The following is a 21,580-nucleotide window of genomic DNA, read 5'->3' on the forward strand; positions in this document are numbered from 1 at the left end:
GTCCAACCAATGGGAATGGTGTGTTATACAATCATGCATTAGAACAAAACCACCAATCTTATAGAAGTTTCATTGTTTGTCCAGCCTATGGGAATGGTATGTTTTATTGGGTGCTATATCCAGACCCTAAAGAACACCCAGGGCCAGCCCTATCATTAGTGAGGTGCCTGCCTCAGGCAGCTGATTTTAAGGTTTATGAAAGGGCAACAAATTGTTACCTATTTAATTTTATTACTGTTGTATTTTCACAACCAGAGACAGGGAGAGAGGTTTGTAGGATATTTCTGCCTCAGATTAAAAATAACTCAACTGCACTAAGGTACAGTGGGACTGGAGAGCAAATGGGAGGTTTTCCTAACTGCTAAGATACCTGCTTTATCTCACTTTTTGGGAGTCAGTGCATACATAGGAGGGAAGAGTTAAATTCTCAGAAGGAACATGGCCTAACTACCTACAAAGAAGCTCTTGGAACAGGGTTTATCACTGCTGTCAAACAGAACAAAAGCCACTTTTAGAAGGTAATCGACCAGTAACTTTTGTAGATAATTCTATGGAAGATAGGGTGTCTTTGTTCACTAATGCAGAAAAAGTTGTGATAACAAGACTTATACAGGTGACCCAAAACAAGCAGTGATAATTTCATGACTGAGAGGAGCAGGAGGACCTGGCTCACTCGCCCCATCCCTCCTATTGTGACTCACACCACCCTCCCCACACCACTGTCCATGTATTAGAGGTTGTATCTGCAGTCCGAATGTATATAGGCTCATCCCAAGAGTTGGAACTCTGAAAACATAAGGTTTCACCTCATGGGGCCAGACTTTGTGTGTTTGACAGGCTGCCCCACTGCACTCAACCAATGGATGGCATGGGGAGTGGCTGGTACAGGGCCTGGGTGAGGGTTAAGGTGTGGTGCCCTCACTATGGAAATTTGGCAGCCCAACTCTTTATTGTTTTTTTAGAAGATCAGTAAAGACCATAATGTACCAGTGTGCATTTGGGGACCCTATTATAAACCAAACCACTGGTGAAACCCAGAGGTCTGTGACTGGATCTCTCACACCATCCAAAACTCTAAATAGGGAAAGTTCTATTAATCCTTTCTACCAAAACCATTATACCAATCTGAATCCACCCTGCCACAACCTGCTATTTACAGTGCAGGATAAAATGTATTAGAACCATTAGAAAAGCACCCTACCCCAGAGAGTGCATACTAGGTAATTTCGATTTAAAATTCAAAGTGGATTAATTTCTCCCTTGTGCATATTTGAGGCATGGTAAGATTCCTACAAAAGAGGCTCTTTCCCAACTTTTTGTAGAAATGGGCCTTCTTCCCCAATGCCCCCTCCCACAGATCACATAATTATGTAACTAGTTCTCTTTCATAACTGAACTTTGAATTGCTGTGCCAGGTGATAACTGAATGTTTACCAGGATGTGGTAAATGCCAGAAGTGATGGGATCTGGCACTGACCAGTTCCTGGAGGATTTTCAATTTTTCATCATTCTCCAAGGATCTGTCAACTGGTGTCATGGGAATATAAAAGTCCGGTTATGCAAGTTGTGAAGAAATGGTTCCATGTCAGAAAAACCCTAAGCGTGTCTGCTCAGAAGTAGTAGAGAAAGGTGAGAAAGTGTGTATCTTTCTATAATATCAGAACACAGGAACATGTGCTGAAGCTGAATGTTGGAAGAGTCAGGACACAAAAAAATGAAGCATTCATTCACATAGCATATAATCAAATAATTCGATTCACTCGCATGAGATGTAGTGATGGCCAGCAACTTGAATGGATTTATAAGATAGCCTTATCCTTCATGAATTTGTCTCTCAGTAGCTACTAGGCATGATGGCAGTGTTCTGCCTCCACTATCAGAGGCAGTAAGCTGCTGAAAACCAGGTGCTATTATTTTAAAGAATGAAATCAAGGAAGCATTTGAAATGTTGTAATAGTGGGTGACTTCTACTACCTTCATATAGACTGGCCAGTGGCATAGCATTGATTGCTAGCAGTTGGGGCACGCGCACCTGCCAGGCAGAGTGTGCCAGCCGAGCCCACAATGCCAAGGCTGCCAGAGCAACCCCACCCCCACTAGAGCAAAGTGGGGCTGTGATGAGCTGCCTGCCCTCCCGTGCAGGGGGAGCCCAGCCAGTTAATGCAGCCCTTGGCAGGCAGTAAGAAGCACTGAGCTGTTCTGCACTGGGGGTGCCTACACGGGGGGCACCTGGTTCATGCCCCCTCAAAAATTGTGTGCCAGGGACCGTGGCCTCTCTGGCATCTCCCACACTACACCCCTGAGACTGGCTACATATGTGTTCCAATCAAGACAAACAGGTTAAATTGTTAAAGGGAACTGCCTTTCCTACTCTGTCTACAGTTATGCCAATACACTGGCTGTTGGATTATGACATCATAACATGTCACACTGTGCTTATACCCACTGATTCCTGATTGGCTGACTCCAATCATTTATGAGGTCACAGAAGGTGTGTTAAATAGCTCCTTAGGAAATTCATTGTTGGTGGAGATACAAGGTTACATTTCACCCAGAACTGATGCCAGGCTGGTGATGGTAACTTTTTTTCACGCTATCCCCCCAGTTCTTGTACCCCTGAATATCTTTCAACCTCACTTCCGAAGAAGCAGCTGAATTCACAATCCCAGTGGTCTCCCACCGAATGGAAAACTTGGTAGCATTGCTCCTAAAGCTTCCCAATACTTGGAGAAAAGGTAATTTTGCATAGGAATTCAAATAAGCTGAATTCCTCAAGTGTTTCTATCTTAAGTGTGCTTCACATCATCAACTTAGAAAGCTACTTCTGTTCCTTCCTAGCAATCACTGCTGAGAACAAAGGAGAGTGTCAGCTGTTCCTTTGCACTGAGCAAATGCACGTGTAATAGGTGCCACATTGAAAATGATATTCTAGCCAACTATTTCCAGTCCAGTATTCAGAAGTAGTTCATCTCTAAGCCAGCAATGGTTTAATACCAAACAACAATAGATTCCCATGCCAACTCCTTTATCAGAATTATGAATCTAAAGTCCATAACTGGTTGTGGTGGTCCTTAAGTAAGGAGCATGCATGTGAGAACTCAATCCTTTGTCTCTGCTTTATACAGGGTAAGTGCAAGGCAGCAATGACAAGTGGGTCAGGATGAGCAGATCTAATGACAGGTGTCTGGTTGATATGCAGTAGATCAGCAAGGATATGTGGCTCTCAGAGTTGTTTTAACAATAGGGACAATGAAATGGCTCCTCACCTTGCTCCTTCGACTGTTGAAATGAAGAATGCTGGGAAAGCAGATTTTGAGTGAAAAGACTGAGCCCAGCTCAGCTCTGAGCAGTAGCTCAGAAGCACCATGCTCTTTAATTCTAAGTAAGTGTATGACTTTTGCATCTGACTCCAGTTGGTGGATCACTAATTTTTAGTAGAATATGCAAGCTTCAAGCCTGCTTTCTTCTGCACTAGAGTTGTTGCACACCACAGCTGCTAAGAAACACCTTGGACAGGAAGATTTTCAGAAAGATCAAAGTGGGGGGGGGTTAGAAGGAGAAGGCATACAGATTGGAAGTCTGAGAGATTTTTTATTCCCAGCTACAAAACTCATCAAAGTAGGAAAAAGACAGCTGGACTTGGTTCATTTGTTGGTCTTCTCTTTCGTTGACCTCCTCATCGTTCAGAGTCAGGAACATCCAAACTGAAACTACAAACATCTCAGCAAGACCAGGTAGTTGGTTAGTCAGCTCCTTTGGACACAAACTGAAAAGAGAGCTAAATATATAGGAAGAGTCTCAGCATGTGGGTTAAGATAAAATCTCTTTGCCTTGTCCTCCATATGAGACAAAACACATGAACCAGCCACCCCACATGACATGTCTGCTACTAGACTTTACTACCAATTTCTTCATCTCTGCTTGTCTGGAAGCATCCCTCAGTTCCACTGTGATCCATCCCCACCTGAACTTCCTCTCCTTGAATCAGCACAGAATCCATCTGTTGTCAGTGTCAGCATTGCTAGTGAGGGAACACCAACTCCTTTTATCTGAGCGTCCTGTTTTGGTGCAGCTGTCGTATGACTTGCCACGAAAGATGAAGGGGAAGACACAGTCCAATTCTGAATGGAAAGAAAGAAAGAAAAAGCGGATTAAAGAGGTTAACCTGAGGGATGGGCAAGTCTATCAATTTTGGTTACTCTCACTGTTTAAGTGCAAATTTCTCCTAATATAGTGGTACCGTGGGTTAAGTACTTAATTCATTCCAGAGGTCCGTACTTAACCTGAAACTGTTCTTAACCTGAAGCACCACTTTAGCTAATGGGGCCTCCTGCTGCTGCCGCACCACTGGAGCACGATTTCTGTTCTCATCCTGAAGCAAAGTTCTTAACCTGAAGCACTATTTCTGGGTTAGCGGAGTCTGTAACCTGAAGCGTATGTAACCTGAAGTGTATGTAACCCAAGATACCACTGTACAGTTCTACCTTGTTTGGAAACCAAGGCATGCCATTGAAAATCAAGCCATTGATTCTGAAGCCGTGCCGGACATTCGGCTTCCAAAGAACGTTCGCAAACCGGAACACACACTTCCAGGTTTGTGGCATTCGGGAGACAAAATGTACGAGTGCCAAGGTGTTTGGCTTCCAAGGTACAACTGTATACACAATTTTGAAAAGTGTATCTTTCTCTTAAGATAACAGATTGGTTATTTTATTTTCACTAGTATATTTTTGTCATCCCTACTTAAGTTTCACACTTTTAGTCTACCATTTCCCATAATTTCTACCTATGATAACATTATTCAGTGATTTAAAAACCCCTTGTGTTTCAGATGAAAGTTAAGGCACAATCTTGTGCTCCAAAACCACCAGGAAATTGTAAGGCATGACAAATGCCTTAACTTCCATGCCAAGTAAGCAGTAAAGATTTTGTATGGTCTCAACTCATAGGCTCCATGCACCCACACTTCGACCTGGTCTTTAGTCTGACCTACAAATAGAAACATAAATAACCCCCACCCCACCCTTGGCCTTTTATTTGCCCTCCCAATCTGCTCACGGTTGCAAAATCTCCATTTCAAGCCAGTTTGGTAGTCTGGAGTGGTGGCACACCAAGCTTTTCCTTCATGTTTATCCAGGGTGGTGCAGCTTTCATAAGGTTTCCCCTTATAGATAAAAGGGAAGACACAGCCTGTTTCTGAATAGAAAAGAAGGGGTGGGGAAGAGAGTTGTAGTAAGACCACAACTGCATCTCAGACTGCAAATTACTTTAAACAAGCACCATGCCCTCCAGGAATCCTGGGAACTGCAATTATGGGAACATGTTTTGTTGAGTTTTCTTAATTCCTTGCAGAATTCCCTCTCTTAGGTTGCTTCCAGGTGACCTGTTTCCTGAGCATTTATCCAGATTTGATTAAAGAAAGCTTACACAGACATTAGACTATGGCTGGTCTTTATTGAAGATTCATTCCAAATTGTTCACAGAGAGGTTAGACAAGCGTTCATCTTGATTTGCTTCTACGAAGTTTATGCAAAGGCTAACTTAGAGCTGGGCTTTATTATTTGTTTGTGGAAAGGTTATACAACAATGAGCATTCATCCTGATTCACACTTTTCACTGTATTTCCCCATTACTTTCCTAACTGCAGAAATTCCAGGTTGGTCCTTTTTGGGGTTCTGGAATCACAGCCATTGCCGGAAAGTGTCTGGTGCCTCTTAGAAACTAGAGCTCCTGTCATTCCTTGGTGACACCATAACAATTAAACTAATTTTAAACCAGAAGCAATATTAAGTCACCAACAGATGGCAGCATAAATCAAGAGAACAATGGCATTCGCATGGCAAATATCACTGTTTTCTTCTCCAGTGATCCTTAGAATAACTGGTTGTGTTCCTGTTAATGCTTGCCTTTTAAAAGGCTTAACCTTGAACTAAAACTCCCTCTTTGTTGATGCCTTTAATAGTGGCTCTCCAGATGTTGTTGGACTACAACTCCCATTATCCCTGAATATTTGGCCAAGCTGGCTCTGGATGATGGGTATTGTAGTCCTAACAACATAAAAAGGTAAAGGTAAAGGTCCCCCTGCCCGTACGGGCCAGTCTTGCCTCTAGAGTTGTGCGCTCATCTCACTCTATAGGCCGGGAGCCAGCGCTGTCCGCAGACACTTCCGGGTCACATGGCCAGTGTGACAAGCTGCATCTGACGAGCCAGCGCAGCACACGGAAACGCCGTTTACCTTCCCGCTAGTAAGCGGTCCCTATTTATCTACTTGCACCCGGGGGTGCTTTCGAACTGCTAGGTTGGCAGGCGCTGGGACCGAGCAACGGGAGCGCACCCCGCCACGGGGATTCGAACCGCCGACCTGATGATCGGCAAGTCCTAGGCACTGAGGCTTTAACCCACAGGGCCACCCGCGTCCCTCTCCTAACAACATATTGGGACCCAAAGTCGAAGAACACTGCCATAGGAGGAAATAGCTAGATTCCTGCCACCCTGCCTTTCTTCACAGCCACAAAATTTCTTCTTTCTCATGCATGTATTTTACTTTCACAGGCTTTGCTGCCCTATACAGAGTAGTCGCTCTTCAGTATTACATGGACATAAATGGTTTTTTTAATGACAGTGTCATAATAAGGTACTGAGCAAGCCAAATGAGGAAGCACTCGCTAATCCCAACCCTTCCTTAACACAGAAGGGGGGAATATTTGCAGCAGATGTTCTACTTTAGAGGGCCATTCATAATTATGGATACAAGGTAGAACAAGGAATATTCTTCTTGTATAAACGGAAGATATAGTGGTGAGCAATTTGCCACATGTATAAATGTATGCGGCCCAGTTTGCTCGTTATATTTTGTTGCAGTAAGGTCACCACAAAGTGATTTTTGCACATGCACCTTTGGTGAAGAAAATGGGTGATAGGGTAGAGTTGGCACTTATATTGCCCTATCACACATTTAAACCTCCAGCACACACAAACAATGAAAACCTCATAGTCAAAATGTGAAAATAATGTGATCAAAGATGAGTGTGGTCACCAGATACATTGGGATTATGTCCCTCATCTAGATGTGATATAAGCAGATCAAGTATCATTAATGAGCTTATCTGCTAACAGATAAATGTTGATGCTCTCCTTTGGAAAGCTGTAGACTTTGATGACTCATCAGCAATAGCATCCCAAGAGAAAAGGGGGCATGAATTTCCATTTTAATTGCAGTAAAGAATGAGCCTCAGAGAAAAGGTATGTCTCTCCACTTTTCTCTCTGCCTGTCTCTTACCTGTGATGGTGCAAAACATTGATTTCTTATCTGCATCATAGTTGGCAGTGGTGGCACACCACAGCTTCCCATCAGTCCGTCCATCTTCTGTGCAGCTGCTGTAATTCTTGCCATCAAATAGGAATGGAAAGATGCATTTGGGAGGTTCCTTGCTTATATCTGGTCCTGTTTCAAGGAGGAAGGGTGGGGAGAGGCTAATTTTCAGCTAATTATATACATGTTTATGATGCCTGTCCTCCAGGGCCAACTTTACCTGGGGGTGCAAGAGGTGCGGGGCACCCAGGCGCCGAATTCTGGGGGGCGCCAACCAGTCCCTTGCGATCAGCAGCAGTGAAAAGAAACAGAGTGTAAGTCCCCTCCCGCCTCCACCATCGCTCTGTTACTCCATAGCGTCAAATATTCCCGATGAGTCAGGAAACAAAAGCAGTTTTTTCCACTGCATTGTTGAGTTCACTCCCCCTAAACTAAATTTGGGGGCGCTGGGTGGATCTTTGCACCCCGGCAGCACATATGCTAAAGACGGCCCTGCTGTCTTCCTTTGTCTGCAGAGTACTCTCCTCTTTAATCCTCCAGTGCTGCTTGCTTTTTCTTGATCTGACAAAGAGGAACACCCTTCTCCTAAACCAACCCACACACTTTTGCTGTCCTCTTCCTACCTGTGACATTGCAGTACATCCATTTCTCATCTGTGTCATAGTTGCTGGTGGTGGCGCACCAGTGTTTCCCATCACTCATGCCCTCTGTAGTACATGTGCTGTAGGAGTTGCCCTTGTAGATGAAAGGGAAGGTGCAAGATGGACTCTCTACCTTCAGATCTGGACCTAGATTTTAAAATTAGAAATAAGGTAGATGGAGAGATATGTGGGCAATCCATATCATAACTGATGCCACAGAGAGAGGATATGATATCAGCCAATCCATATGCCCATATACAACACCCAAGAAGCTAAATTTTGCTGCATATTAGGGCCCCAAAAACTATTTTGGTCCCCTAATATTTAATTTAATTTAATTATATTTATTTATATTTAATTCTCCCATGACTATTTTTTGCTAGATAACAGTGCTTTACGAGATATTTTATTTTTAACATATTTTTTATTAAAGAATTCTTGGTTTACAAAAGTATGTGCAATGTCTCTTTTTCAAGTTACATTTTCTACGGATCAGTTTCATTTGTTGAGACATTAGTGTTACATTAGGAAGAAAAAGGGGGAAGAGGTGGAGGGGGCCAGGGTGAGTGGGGGTAGAGTCGGGTGGCAATGTTTCTATTTTACTTAATGTATGTGTGGGGTATTATGTCAGCAAACTAGGCCCCTGACGACCTTCGAAAACCTCCTCCTAACAACAAAGGGACATGGCAAATGGATAGTATCCGCAATATACAAAATACTACTCCAAAATCCCACAATCCCCCTAGACGTAATCAAAAAACAATGGGAGGACAACATACATTATATAAACCCCACTCAGTGGACCAGAATGTGGTTTAAACCTCCCTTTTAATCCCTATCAACGAAAAGGAAAAAACTCGCTCTGAAACTCACTTACAGGTGGTACCAAACACCAAGGAAACTAGCACAAATACACCCAGGAACCTCACCACAATGCTGGAGAAGATGCACCTCCACAGGCACATACCTCCATGTGTGGTAGGAATGCCCCAAAATCCAACTATTCTGGACAAGAGCCATACGAGAAATATGCAAAATAACTAAGCAAGTATTAGAAGTGCTTTAGTAGATAGAGAATCCCCACAATTCAGAAGTTGAGGTCTCTGAATAAATATGGCATGCTGAGGGAACAACTAGACACACATATATGGCTGTCTTTTAACAATGGAGTCACTCATTTTTTGTATCAGATCAGTGCAGTTCAGTTTTTGTGTTTTTGATTTTTTGATTTTTTGTAAACTAAAGCCCTCTTCATGTTTTCTCCACATGATGTAGTTTCCTACAGGTATAATGTAAAGTGAGGCCATGGCCCCAATATCATACCTCTTGCTCGTTCTTCCCCCTCAACACCCACATGTTAAATATGTATGTCTAGAAAGAATTGTAGTTGTTGTTCCCAAGTAGCTGCTCCACACAAATTGTATGGGGCAGCTATACATAAGCAAGACTGTGGACCAGATGTGGTTCTTCAAACCTCCCTGTCTGATCCTTGAAACTTTCCCCAGGTCACACCTTCTTTCACCCAAGCCATACTCCTTGAGTATTTTTACCAAGCTAGAATGTGTACTTGAACTCTGATAATGCTTCTCACTTGGCTGGCTAAAGGATAGAAAAGGGTATGTGAACATGTGAAATAGAAATCACTAATCTGCATTCATTCTGTGCCCCTCTGAATCTCCCTGCTGGAAGCTGGTCTCTATTTTCTTTTCCTAGCTTTAGACTCCTCAGGCCCTTACCTGAGTCCTCCTCACAGAACATCCATTTCTTGTCAACATCATAGTTGCTGGTGGTGGAACACCACAGCTTCCCATCATTCCGCCCACTTGCAGTGCAATTCATATACAACTTGCCCTCAAAGATGAATGGAAAGGCACATTTGGGAGCTTCCTTGCTTATATCTGGTCCTGTTTCAAGAAGGAAGTGGGGGGGGGAGAGAAGAATGTTGTAGTTTTAAGCTAATTATATACACTTCTATGATGTCTGTCCTTCTTTGTCTGCAGAGTACTCTCCTTTTTAATCCTCCAGTGCTGCTTGCTTTTGCTTGATCTGACAAAGAGGAACACCCTTCTCCTAAACCAACACAAACACCTTTTGCTGTTCTCTTCCTACCTGTGACATTGCAGTACACCCATTTCTTATCCACATCATGGTTGCTGGTGGTGGCGCACCAGAGTTTCCCATCACTCATGCCTTCTGAAGTGCATGTGCTGTAGGATTGGCCCTTGTAGATGAAAGGGAAGACACACGTTGGACTCTCTACCTCTGGATCTGGCCCTGGATGTTAATATAAAAAGAAGTGGGTTCAAACGTTTGTGGAGCACCCAAGAAAATATCTTGTGTCAGATTACAGATAGAGAAGATACAACATCCACAGACACCAAGAGCTGCAAGCAGAATCCAGGAAAAAGTGAAATGTTGCTTCTTATGTACCACTAGGGACGCAAGAAGGTATTATTCATTGCATGCAGCACTGTTTCCATTCTGCTTCAGTTCATCTTCCACCAAAAACTACATTATGTTATTGTTCAATGTGACAAAATTGTGTAATTTACGTAAGTTTTATAATTAATGACGCTGATTATGTTGTCATTATGTTATCCCACTCTATTCATTTCAATGCAAATGGAGGGAACTATCATAAAGTATCATTTGCAGTCTCAAAACAGAAAAAATAGCAAATACTGATTTTATTCACTGGATTTTTTTTCACGGGATGAATAAAAGAACATTGGTGATTTCCACTCCCATTTCCATTTTTACTGAAATTCTTTGACATCCCTAAGTGTTGCCCAAATATTTATCTCCTTCCCTTACTCCCGTTACTGCTTTGGCACCTGGTGACAGGAACTCATTAGAGGAAGGCAGTGGGATCAGGGTGGAAGACCTGGAGCCCATTGTGATGACATACAAACATAACAATTTGTCCCAAGAGTTGCCAACATATTTAACCACCTTTTAACAATGGCAATCTCTAATCTGCATTCATTCTGTGCCCCTCTGAATGTCACTGCTGGATGTTTGTCTCTGTTTTCGTCTCCAAGCTTTTGACTTCCTCAGGCCCTTACCTGAGTCCTCCTCACAGAACTTCCATTTCTTGTCGACATCATAGTTGCTGGTGGTGGAACACCACAACCTCCCATCATTCCGCCCACTTGCAGTGCAGTGGACATACAATTTCCCCTCAAAGATGAATGGAAAGGTGCAAGGTGGACTTTCCAAACTCTTGTCAGGTCCTGTCATTAAACAAATAGATGATGTGTTCTTAAAGTTAGAAATGTTCTCTTAGACGTCTTAACTTATTTTCTTGTTCTGAGATACAAGTCCTATATACAGTGGTACCTCGGGTTACATCCGCTACAGGTTACACACTCCGCTAACCCAGAAATAGTACCTCAGGTTAAGAACTTTGCTTCTGTTCAGGAGAACAGAAATCGTGCTCCGGTGGCGTGACGACAGCAGGAGGCCCCATTAGCTAAAGTGGTGCTTCAGGTTAAGAACAGTTTCAGGTTAAGAACAGACCTCCACAACGAATTAAGTACTTAACCCAAGGTACCACTGTATTTTAAAGCTCAAATGAAGGACAGAAAGTCTGTCTGTCTGTCTAGTGATGGTGTCTTTCTGGTGGGGTACTGCTCCTGTCCACTTGCCAGAACCAGGATGAGATAGGGCAGCACAGCAGTGAGGGTGTAGAAAGCATTGGGTTAGCAGAAGCCAATGCAGACACACATACAGTAGGGTCCACTACCCTTGCCATAGGTACCAGCTCCCTGGGGCCCTGGGTGCACAAGCACCCACAAAATTACCCATGAAGGGGCTGGGCACCCACAAATTTCGATGACAGGGCCATGCAAGCTGCATGGCAACCCATGGCCTCAGGTACCCACAGTTGCAGGGCCAAGCTGACACTCCTGGCCCTTGCCAAACCAGTGACCTTGCTACCATGCTGCTCCACCCCACCCCACTCCCAGCAAGCGATAGCACTGCCATAGCCAGGAAAGCAACACCCACCGCGTGTACCACATATGAGTTATTTTTAAAATCCATACAATACAATGCAAATTACAAAACAGAACACTTCAATAGCTGTTTAAGGGCGTTAGTGTAATTCAGATAGAAATGAAAAGGTTTACAGATCCGTTTGAAAGTTAACAAAGATGGGGCCGTAAGTATCCCCTTCAGAACAATTAAAAGAAATTACGGGGTCATCAATGATTAAGCCCCTGTTTCTAGTGCCTACCAGCCTAATGGGCCTTGACAGCGAGCCTTTGAGCAAGCTCCTTGAGGCTTATCTTAAGAACTGGGAAGGTTCCTATGAGCACCGGTGGTCCTTCAAATAATCTGGTTGAAATTATTTAGGGGCTTTAAAGATCAATGCCACAATTTAAAAAAACAAATTCCCAAAAGAAATAGACAACCAATATAACTGCAACAGTGTCTGTACAATATGTTCTGAATGCCTCCCCCCACTCCTATAATTTCTCTCGATGTTCAAAAATCCATGGAGAAATTATCAAGTGTGAAATAGAAGGGTCAGCTGCCCTTTGAATGGAAGAATTCCCCACCCCTGTCCTAAATGAACACAAACTATATATGTCCTTCTCCTCTTACCTGTGTCATTACAGTACATCCACTTCTTATCTAAATCATAGTTGCTGGTGGTAGCACACCAGCATTTCCCATTGCTCATGCCGTCAGTAGTACATGCACTATAGGGCTTGCCATTGTAAATGAATGGAAATACACAGGAAGGACCCTCTCCATCTGAGTCTGGCCCTGAATTTGAAAGGAAAAAGAAGATGGGTGTAAGCAGGGCTTTTCCAGCTGGAACTCAATGGAACTCAGTTACAGCACCTCTCAGGAGGGTGCCATTTCCATTATAAGATAACAAGGGGGGCTTCCGGGTGAGTTCCAGCACCTCATTTTCTAGAAAAATAGCACTTGGGGCAAGGATTTATGGACCTCTCAAAGCAGAAGTAGTTATCATCTTAGGTTACTTATAGGGAAGATTTTCTGTCAGCACACAACATACACGTTTTCACTCCAGAGTGGAATACCTACAATCTGAGATGTACTCGCCTCTGTTCTAAGCAAGGAACAGGACAATGATTTGTTTGATGGTCATCCATGATGAGCTGAGGCTCTTACATCCATGAGCAGAGAAAAAAGTGTCTCTAGGCCCTATCATAGGAGGGGGCTAGGAAAACACTGAGAGGGTTTTTTTAAAAAAAATGAAAACAGATGGGGCTGAAATAACATTAAAGTAGGTGTTAAGTGAAACTCCCTATTAAAAACATTCCATAGTGAGTGTGTTACCCCAGTGTGTTACCACTATGAAGGTCCTGACCCTTACCTCTGATGGCAACTCCTCCCAAATTAGCCTATATTGTGCTGCTTTTCTTGTTATTATTCATGTATAAACTTGCTTTATGTCTTTTTATCATTGCATGATTGTATTGTTGCAACCTGCCCCACGACCTTATGGTGAAGGGGAAGGTAAGAAATGTTATAAATCCTTGCCCACCACCATATTATCCTCAGATGTGCTGTGCTGCATTCCCAAAGCTCTTTACGCTCCTCTCATTATAGGGTGGGATTCAGATATGCCCTAACCCAGACAACTGCCCAGTTCCTGTAAGAAACATAAAGTGTTATCTCCATTCAGTAACCTCTGGATTATTTGTAGATAGAAAGAAAATAAAAATGAATCGGCTCACTGACAAAATACATTGGGTTAAAAAAAATTAAAGGAGGGTAGAGCAGGTAGGATTGGGACTGAAAAGCTGGTACTCTTCCAGCTAGCAAGGATAAAGATTATATTCTGAAGTTAGATGTAGCCTATCTAGTGAGACTATCGTCCACTGAACAGCTTGTGTGCTGTCATGCTATTGCTTCCTTTAAAACACTGTAATTTTAATGAAATCCTAGCATTTCACTAAACAAGAGGAAACCTATGGGTTCAGAACTCCTGAGGAACTGAGGAAGTATCTTGGCCCACACCAGTTTGACCATCTGGTGCCAATGGGAATGATTAACCTCCACTTCCTCTGTTTTCTCTGAGCTTACCTGAGTCCTGGCAGAACTTCCATTTCTTGTCAGCTTCATAGTTGCTTGTGGTGGCACACCAGAGATTCCCATCACTCCGCCCATCTGCAGTGCAGCTGAGGTAAAACTTGCCATTGTAGATGAATGGGAAGACACAAGGCGGGCTTTCCACACTCTCATCAGGCCCTGGTTTTTGAACAAATAGAAGGAAGAAATGTTCTTAAAGAATGGAACACTTTCGCACATACCTTTATTATTCTATTTGCTTGTTCTCCAAGCCTTGCTAATTCTATCTCATTTTACCAATCAGCTTTGCCAATGGTCAGGGATGATAGGAAGTTGAAGAAGACTTGGGTAGACATGGAGGAGAAGCAGTTTATTATGCAGTTCTCACATTGTATGGGCAATCTATCCAGAAAATAAATTGTATCGAGGAGTTAGTGATCTAACATGGTTGCCTTTCCTGCCTCCGTTCCTTCCCCTTCTTATCTCTTGTTAGCTCTTTGATGGCTGAGAAGTGGGATCATCTTGGTTGTGGGCAGGCCCCCAGCCCGGTTCCTCCCCCACCCTGGCATGGGCGGAGTAATGCTTTCATGCCAGGGTGGCATCACAATCACCCCAGACCTATTGGCCAATCATTTTTGAGCAGGGGGATTGTGAGGAGTTTAAAAGTGGCAGCGCGACGTGGCTATGCACCTGGTTCTCACTGCCAAACACCCGCACACCCACCCTGTAATTTATGTGTTCTCTGGCCTTGCTTTGGATGTTGGTTGGTCGCCTGTCTTGGGACAGGGGACAGGGGACAGGTAGGAATTTTTCCATTTGGCAAATTGGCATGAGCCAGTTGGTTTTAGCAATCATCACAACTTTGTAAGGTTTGGCGGTTAGGCATTGGCTCATTGAATTGTGGGGGGGGAGGTCAGCCATCACCTGCCTCTCCATTGACCAAGGGTATTCCATTAAAGGAAGCCAGGGCCTGGTTCCTGTCCGAAGTCCGCTTGAGGGGCTAGGGCCATGCCAGGCCTCTGGGAACACCGAGGAAAGCTATAGGCGGGTTCCCCCGATGTGGCTTCCTATTGGGGTGGTTTACCCTTATTGACTACCTGCAAAGCAGGCAGGAGTCCGATATAGTCTATGCCAATACCGCTCACATTTCTGTAATTCAATAAAGTTGTGGCCTAAAATTTTGCCAGTAACCTTAAACTAAATATTCTGTGTCTGTGTGAATTTATTTTAACAAGGGGCTAGTCTGGGGGCCTTGCCACACAACAGCCTTTAATGCCCTAATCTGTGGAAGGAAGTGATAGTGTTGGGTACCTTCACCTTCTTTGGTGTTAGACATTGTTTGGAGAACATGAGGCATTGGGAGAGGTGGCTGATGAATAATCTGCATGTAGCCAGTCGAGCAAGCCACACAGGCTAACGGCCTAGCTATCTATTAATCAGATGGTGTTGAGCAGAGTCTAAGAAGCTCATGCATGGACTGATGGCCACAGGGCCGTGCAGACTAGGGCTACCTGGGGGAGTCACTTTGCCATTTCTTGAGGGCTTCCAAGTGTCAGATTGAGGTGCTTGCTTGGTATGTACAGTGGTACCTCGGTCTCCGAACAGCCCTGTTAACAAACAATTCGGGATACGAACTCTGCAAAACTAGAAGTAGGTGTTCCAGTTAGTGAACTTTGCCTCAGAAGCCAAACAGAAGCCGAATGGTGGAAGGGCACTGGCGGCGGGAGGCCTCAGTAGGGAAAGCATGCCTTGGATTAAGAATGCTTTGGTTTAAGAATGGACTTCCAGAACGGATTAAGTTCGTAAACCGAGGTACCACTGTATATATTACTTGCTGTTTAGAATAAAATCTTTAATCTTCTCACTCACTTGTGTTTTGTATTACTTCTGGATCTCATTTAAAAGAACCACCTTGCATTTGGCAAGACATAAATTTATAATGTCCCTTTTCCATCCAAATCTGGAAGCTCCAAGTGAATGGAAATGTTATAATGCATGTAATGAACAATGAAGCAAAACATTGTATGAAATTACAAAAAAGAAAAGAAAAGAAAGCAACGCATTGCGCTAATCAAACTACAACGTCACATAAATGTCACATGATAATGCCTAACTATATCACCAAAAAGAACACAAAAACGCAAATGATTGCCAAAACTACGTGACACAGCCAGGGCTAGCCCACCCAATAGCCAGTGATAGCAGAACCTGGCTACTCCAGAAAGGAAAAAGGCTCATAGCTCAGTGGTAGGCCAACTGCTTTGCATGCAGATGGCTCCAGAATGAACCTCTAGCAACTGCAAGTAAGGTTGCCTGCCTGAAACCCTTCAGAGCTGCTGCCAAGTGATAGAAAATACTGAGCTAGTATTTCCAATGGTCTTACTCAATATAGGTAGAAGCTTCCTATGTTGTGTTGCTCTCCCCCTGTGGCATTACAGGACATCCATTAGTTTTAGGCTAATTTTATACACCTCTATGACGTCTGTCATTCTTTGTCTCCAGAGTGCTCTCTTCCTTAAACCTCTGCAGTTCCTTGCTTTTGCATGATCAGACATAGAGGAACACCCTTCTCCTAGACCAGGCATGGCCAAACTTGGCCTTCCAGCTGTTTTGGGGCTGCAGTTCCCATCATCCCTGACCATTGGTGCTGTTAGCGAGGGATGATGGGAGTTGTAGTCTCAAAATAGGTGGAGGGCCAAGTTTGGCCATGCCTGTCCTAAACCAACACAAACACCTTTTGCTGTTCTCTTTCTACCTGTCACATTGCAGTACACCCATTTCTTATCCACATCATAGTTGCTTGTGGTGCCACACCAGAGTTTCCCATCACTCATGCCTTCTGAAGTGCATGTGCTGTAGGATTGGCCCTTGTAGATGAAAGGGAAGACACATGTTGGACTCTCTACTTCTGGATCTGGCCCTGGATGTTAACATAAAAAGAAGTGGGTTTAAACATTTGTGGAACACCCAAGAATATAATTTCTGTCAGATTACAGATAGAGAAGATATAACATCCACAGACACCAAGAGCTGCAAGCAGAATCCAGGAAAACATGGAATGTTGCTTCTTAAGTACCACTAGGGACGCAAGAAGGTATGATTTTCCAACCTGCCCCGTATTCATTGCATGCAGCACTGTTTCCATTCTGCTTCAGTTCATCTTCCACCAAAAACTACATTATGTTATTGTTTACTGTGGCAAAATTGTGTAATTTACCTAAATTATATAATGAATGACACAGATTATGTTGTATTTACATTATCCCACTCCATTCATTTCAATGCAAATGGAAGGAACTGTCATAAAGTATCATTTGCAGTCTACATATGTCCTTCTCTTCTTACCTGTGTCATTACAGTACATCCACTTCTTATCTAAATCATAGTTGGTGGTGGTAGCACACCAGCATTTCCCATCACTCATGCCGTCAGTGGTACATGCACTGTAGGACTTGCCATTATAAATGAATGGAAATACACAGGAAGGACCCCCTCCATTTGAGTCTGGCCCTGAATTTGAAAGTAAAAAGAAGATAGGTGTAAGTAGGGCTTTTCCAGCTGGAACTCACCATAACTCAGTTCCAGACCCTCTTAGGTGGGTGCCATTGCCATTATAAGAGAAAAAAAGGGGGGCTTCCTGGTGAGTTCCAGCACCTCTTTTTCTAGAAAAATAGCACTTGGGGCAACGATTTGTGGACCTCTCAAAGCAGAAGTAGTTATCATCTTAGGTTACTTATAGGGAAGATTTTCTGTCAGCACACAACCTGCACATTTTCACTCCAGAGTGGAATACATGCAATCTGAGATGTACCCAGCTCTGTTCTAAGCAAGGAACAGGACAATGATTTGTTTGATGGTCATCCATGATGAGCTGAGGCTCTTACATCCATGAGCAGAGAAAAAAGTTGCTCTAGGGCATTTCTTTTCAGCTTCATAGTTGCTTGTGGTGGCACACCAGAGTCTCCCATCACTCTGCCCACCTGCAGGAGAACACCCTTCTCCTAAACCAACACAAACACTTTTTGCTGTTCTCTTCCTACCTGTGACATTGCAGTACACCCATTTCTTATCCACATCATAGTTGCTTGTGGTGGCACACCAAAGATTCCCATCACTCATGCCTTCTGAAGTGCACGTGCTGTAGGATAGGCCCTTGTAGATGAAAGGGAAGACACACGTTGGACTCTCTACCTCTGGATCTGGCCCTGGATGTTAATATAAAAAGAAGTGGGTTCAAATGTTTGCGGAGCACCCAAGAAAATAGCTTGTGTCAGATTATAGATAGAGAATATACAACATCCACAGACACCCAGAGCTGCAAGCAGCATCCAGGAAAATGTGGAATGTTGCTTCTCAAGCAACAAAGAGGAACACCCTTCTCCTAAACCAACCCAAACACTTTTGCTGTCCTCTTCCTACCTGTGACATTGCAGTACATCCATTTCTCATCCGTGTCATAGTTGCTGGTGGTGGCGCACCAGTGTTTCCCATCACTCATGCCCTCTGTAGTACATGTGCTGTAGGAGTTGCCCTTGTAGATGAAAGGGAAGGTGCAAGATGGACTCTCTACCTTCACATATGGACCTAGGTTTTAAAATTAGAAATAAGGTGGATGGAAGGATATGTGGGCATTCCATATCATAACTGATGCCACAGAGAGAGGATATGATATCAGCCAATTTAGTATACTAAAAACCTTTTCATGTTTTCTCCACATGATGTAGTCTTCTACAGGTATCATGAAAAGTGAGGCCATGCCCCTAATATCATACCTCCTGCTCGTTCTTCCCCCTCAACACCCACATGGATGTCTAGAAAGAGTTGTAGTTGTTGTTCCCAGGTAGGTGCTCCACACAAATGATATGGGGCAGCTATACATAAGCAAGACTGTGGACCAGATGTGGTCCTCCAAACCTCTCTGTCTGACCCTTGAAACTTTCCCTAGGTCACACCCTCTTTCACCCAAGCCACACCCCTTGAGTATTTTTACCAAGCTGGAATATGTACTTCATCTTTGTTAATTCCTCTCACTTGGCTGGATGGAGGATAGAGAAGGGTATATGAACATGTGAAAAAACTAGCCTATCTTACAATAGAGAAAATTTACATTCATTGCTCCACTCACTTTTGCTTCTGGTTTCATTCACCACTGGAAGGTTGCCCAGAAAGTAACAAGGAACTCTGTCTGAAAGGGATTCTCCATCCCTGACAAGGTGGTGGTCCAGAAAAGGCACAGCCTCAGGGATATGGCCAGCAGCACAACCTGATCTACATGCCCTACGCACATGTTGTTGTTTTTAATGTGACTTATGAATCTACAAAATAAAATAAATAGATATGGCCCCTGCTTGGCTTGCTTCTTCCTCCTGCCTTTAGCTTCTCTTACCTGGCTCTTCCGGACATAACTTCAGCTTCTTGTCTGTATCATAGTCGCCTGTGGTGGCACACCATGGCTTTTTATCTCTCCGCCCATCTGTGGTGCAGCTGTAGTAAAACTGTCTCTTAAAGATGAATGGGAAGATGCAAGGTGGACTTTCCGCAACCTCGTCAGGGCCTGATTTTTTTACCATGCAAAAGAAATATACAGTATGTCAGGGAGGCATTGGAGTTAATCAGAGATATCCTTGTGCTAGAGAAACCATCAACCTCAACTTTCCAACCCTCTCTGAAGCAGAATATATTCCAAGATATATAAAAGCAGCCCTTTTCACATAAGGAAAATAAAGAGGAGCCCTGTTGGATCAGACCAAAAGCCCAACAAGATCCTGTTTAAACAGTGGCCTGGTATTCAGGGGTGTGGCAGGGTGGGTGGAAAACGAATTAACTTTGGTGAGCACAACACACTGGTTACCCCAGGCATATGAGCTGCCTGTGACAGTATTTGTATTGCTGGGAATGCTTGGACAGGGCAATAAAAATCAATCTAATTGGCCTGTTTGGATTTCCATACATTCATGGCTACATATTATGGCCATATTAGAGCCCCACCTCTCACATCTCATATGTGAAAAAGGAAGTGAATGGCAGAAATTGGGAGAATTCAGTATTTCTCACCTATCCACCACTTTTCTTGTTGAAATTGGGCGTGCCCTTTCTACAGGATTGAAGTAGTTCTATGTTTGAGCACAGGGGGACTCTGCCATAAACATCCAGTTTGGCTTGCACTTTTGGAAAAAGGATTCTGTGGGATGTGCCACCTTCTTACAAGCATTCACAGGAAGCTGCCTCCATCTTGCTCTGTATTGTGTAATCTACCTTGCATCCCATCTCTCACCACTAAACTTCTTCCTGCCCCTCCCATCCTTCCTACCTGAAGGCTCACAGTATGTCCATTGCAGGTCCGCATTATAGTCTGCTGTGAGAGAGCACCAGGGCTTCTTCTGGGACATTCCATGTGTTGTGCAGGACTCATAGAACTTGCCGTTGTACATGAAAGGAAAGGCACAAAGGTCCTTGGGCTCAGCAGCTGCATCTGAGCAGGAATGGGGAGGCAAAGTTCACAAGACCAAAAGAGAAGATCATTATGGATGCTTGTAGTCCCGTATCCCAGCATGGATTGCACTGTGCGCATCATGAATTTTCTGCCACGGAATCAAACTATGATTTGATGTGCTGTTAGAAACCTTCCTATAGATTGGGGCATTGAGTTGTGGGCATTGTCAAAGGGAAAGGGTTGTCAAGGTGAAAGGCAAGCTGCAAACAAAGTCATGTACAGGTCAGAATTTGATAGCTGTCATGATACTGTTCCTGAGTTGGATGTGGGAACTACGAGGGCATTTGAGTCAGCTGCAGGCTGTGTGGCACAGATTAGAACCTTTCTGCCCATTTGCTTCCTTGGTGGCTCTGCAGGGTGATGGTAAAGATTCACCTTGTAATTAATGCATACGAGGGCATAGAGAAGCCACTGTGCAAGTCAAACCCTTTGCCAGTTTCAATACCTGTGTTGTCTGGCTATATGCCCCAGTGCTTGGATGCTGATTGTCAGTTCACACATGCGTAAAAATAACTTTTTGTGTAGTTGTGTGCAGAAGAAGTGATGTACTTATGCTCTTCTCACTCAGTTATTATATTATTATTATTATTATTATTATTATTATTATTATTGAATATATGCCCTACCCTTCCTCCAAAAGGAGACCAGTGTACCTTTCATACCCATTTGGGTCCCTTCCACCAAACCCAACGCAAACATATATGCTGTTTTCCTCCTACCTGTGACAGTACAGTACACCCATTTCTTATCAACGTCATAATTACTGCTGTTTGCACACCACAGTTTCCCATCACTCATGCCTTCACTAGTGCATGTGCTGTAGGACTTGCCCTTGTAGATGAAGGGGAAGACACATAATGGGTTTTCTGAAGCTGGAGCTGGCCCTGGATTTTAAAATAAAAAGAAGGCAAATGTGAGGATTTGTAGACCACCTAGAGTAGGAACATGTGTTGTGCTGAATTGGACCAAGGGGTGGAAGAGAAATTTAGTTTTGCTTGCATTTTAATAAGTAATCTGCACTTCTCAAAACAATACGAGAACCGAAACAAATCTATCTTTCAAAATTCGCACTTCCCTGAATTTTGT

At 43.6% G+C, this 21,580-nt stretch overlaps 1 protein-coding gene and 1 long non-coding RNA gene across 4 annotated transcripts; one reads left to right on the plus strand and one right to left on the minus strand.

Annotated features, from left to right (window-relative positions):
• The first annotated feature begins 159 nt into the window (after positions 1 to 159).
• Positions 160 to 3,458, plus strand: LOC310746731. Of its 2 annotated transcripts, XR_014540784.1 has the most exons (4): positions 160 to 518; positions 1,518 to 1,629; positions 2,606 to 2,735; positions 3,126 to 3,458. It is a non-coding gene; the product is annotated as an uncharacterized lncRNA (long non-coding RNA). The 2 variants fall into 2 exon arrangements; XR_014540783.1 differs by having other exon boundaries at positions 2,606 to 3,458.
• Positions 3,459 to 3,571: 113 nt separating this feature from the next.
• LOC310746616 (uncharacterized protein) lies at positions 3,572 to 20,467 on the minus strand. 2 transcript variants are annotated; one of them, XM_083580561.1, is made up of 14 exons: positions 20,312 to 20,467; positions 19,388 to 19,555; positions 18,421 to 18,585; positions 18,042 to 18,206; positions 14,017 to 14,181; positions 12,562 to 12,726; positions 11,019 to 11,186; positions 10,063 to 10,227; positions 9,690 to 9,857; positions 7,936 to 8,100; positions 7,280 to 7,444; positions 5,059 to 5,196; positions 3,965 to 4,121; positions 3,572 to 3,778 (listed from the first exon to the last, which is right to left on the minus strand). In XM_083580561.1, exons 1-13 carry the CDS (start codon positions 20,430 to 20,432, stop codon positions 3,985 to 3,987), a joined length of 2,055 nt encoding a protein of 684 aa, XP_083436687.1. In that variant the 5' UTR covers positions 20,433 to 20,467; the 3' UTR covers positions 3,572 to 3,778; positions 3,965 to 3,984. The 2 variants fall into 2 exon arrangements, with proteins under 2 accessions (XP_083436687.1, XP_083436688.1); XM_083580562.1 differs by lacking the exon at positions 11,019 to 11,186 and having other exon boundaries at positions 3,572 to 4,121.
• Positions 20,468 to 21,580: the final 1,113 nt, after the last annotated feature.

The sequence above is a fragment of the Podarcis filfolensis genome (genome assembly GCF_964270895.1).
Source record: "Podarcis filfolensis genome assembly, chromosome: 13".
NCBI lineage: Eukaryota > Metazoa > Chordata > Lepidosauria > Squamata > Lacertidae > Podarcis > Podarcis filfolensis.